We start from the raw sequence: 1,596 nt of genomic DNA, 5'->3' as shown, positions 1-1,596 counted from the left end.
ACTCAGTCTTTGGAGCTCGATGCAGCCTCCCGCATCCCTTTAGATCTCTCCATCTTCGCTTTCAACTCGGCTTTCCGAACAATCTGATTCTCCAGTTCTGATATGTTATCGTCTAGTTTCCTAATATATTCCAACTGTTCTGGGGCTCGGGAAGGCTCAGGATCAGCAGCATAGCACCCGCTCTTCATAGACAGATTCGCAGCATTGGATTCGGTCGCCTATGCTCGCACTTGTCCTTTGCTAAATGTATCTAGCAATGGAAACTGATTCGTCGCTGCGGATGCTGTTGTCTCACCAGTGACACGAACATACTCTGCATCGAGCTTCTGGTACTGCGCGGCCCACACATGAGCCTCCTCAACCAACATGCCCACTTTCAGCTGCAGGTCCTTTCCGATTGTAAATCCTCCGCCTACTGGAACTCCCGAGACGGCAGTGACAATAGCTGAGCTTATTTCTGCGTTCAAATTGTAATCCGCGCTCTCCACGTCAAGAACTCTAGCATTTTCAAGGATATAATACCCGGTTAACATCCATATATCAGGTGTGCGGAAGAATTTCCCATGTGTATAGTATTCACTGCTGCCAGCAGTCAGCCAGAGCTGAAGGGCTTGATGAGCTTCGGAGGTGGGGTCGGCGAGGATGACGTTGTTAAGAAACTCTTCCGGCCTTATACATGTTAGCAACCTTCTCCACTACTGACGTCTATTCTTACTTGATAAGCTCAATTTTCTTCCCAATTGGTGAATGTAAAATACTTTCCCTCCTTCTTTTCCATCCAATGCCAGCTTTGGCTATCTCGGCCACATCGATATTTGGACCAAGCTGTAGGCCCATGTCTTTGTAGAACAGGAAGTCCTTTATGGGTGTTACCGTGGCGGCATTTTCGAGGGTTTTGCCCCTGAAAGCTAGTTAGTACAACGCTTTGGAGCTTGAATGGATTTGTGAGGCTGTACGTGAGAGGGGGATGGCAGTAATGCCTTGTGAGCGTTGGGTTGACATAATCCTCAAGCACCAGGCTGCCCAGGGTTAGGACTCTGGGGCTTGTTCCCTGGGAGTAAACAAAGAAAGTCTTCTTTTCCGTAGTTCGCATCGCGAGAGGATGTGGGGATAGACAGACCGGGTAGGTGACTTGATGAAATTTTGAGGTAGGCTGGATCGTGGCGCTGAAAGCTGAAAGCTTCTGAGGGGGCTTACTGTCACGGGCAAACCCAACATGGTCACGGATGGAGCCGCTGGTAAAAGGTCGGCGGTACCACACTTTTACCGGTAGCCACAATTTACCTTTAGCCACAATTTACCTTGAGCGACTGTATGCACTCATATAACCATAAGATACCTATAGTAAATAAACACCGTCATAAAGCAACCGAGAATATATCGCGGTAGTTAAACGGCTTATTAGTAAGTATATACGTTGTATATATATAACGGGTTCTCCCAAAAGGTATATTAGATAAGATAGTAGTTAGATTAAGGTTTTACTAACGTCGTAGAGAAGACGTGGTTAGATATAAGGTAAAAGGTTTTACTAATATCTTAAAACGATTATAAAGGAGGCTAGTTCTTCTTTAGAGAAGAACTAGCAATTAGTCT

At 46.1% G+C, this 1,596-nt stretch overlaps 1 protein-coding gene across 1 annotated transcript; it reads right to left on the bottom strand.

Moving 5' to 3' along the window:
* Nucleotides 1-218: 218 nt before the first annotated feature.
* On the bottom strand, nucleotides 219-1,093 carry K441DRAFT_564506 (uncharacterized protein; the record flags this gene model as incomplete). Its single annotated transcript, XM_067643652.1, has 3 exons — nucleotides 219-669; nucleotides 716-901; nucleotides 957-1,093. 3 exons carry the CDS (start codon nucleotides 1,091-1,093, stop codon nucleotides 219-221), a joined length of 774 nt encoding a protein of 257 aa, XP_067503167.1.
* Between the last annotated feature and the right edge of the window lie 503 nt (nucleotides 1,094-1,596).

The sequence above is a fragment of the Cenococcum geophilum genome (assembly GCF_001692895.1).
Source record: "Cenococcum geophilum 1.58 unplaced genomic scaffold K441scaffold_25, whole genome shotgun sequence".
Classification (NCBI taxonomy): Eukaryota; Fungi; Ascomycota; class Dothideomycetes; order Gloniales; family Gloniaceae; genus Cenococcum; species Cenococcum geophilum.
This window is presented reverse-complemented; position numbering and strand designations above follow the sequence as displayed.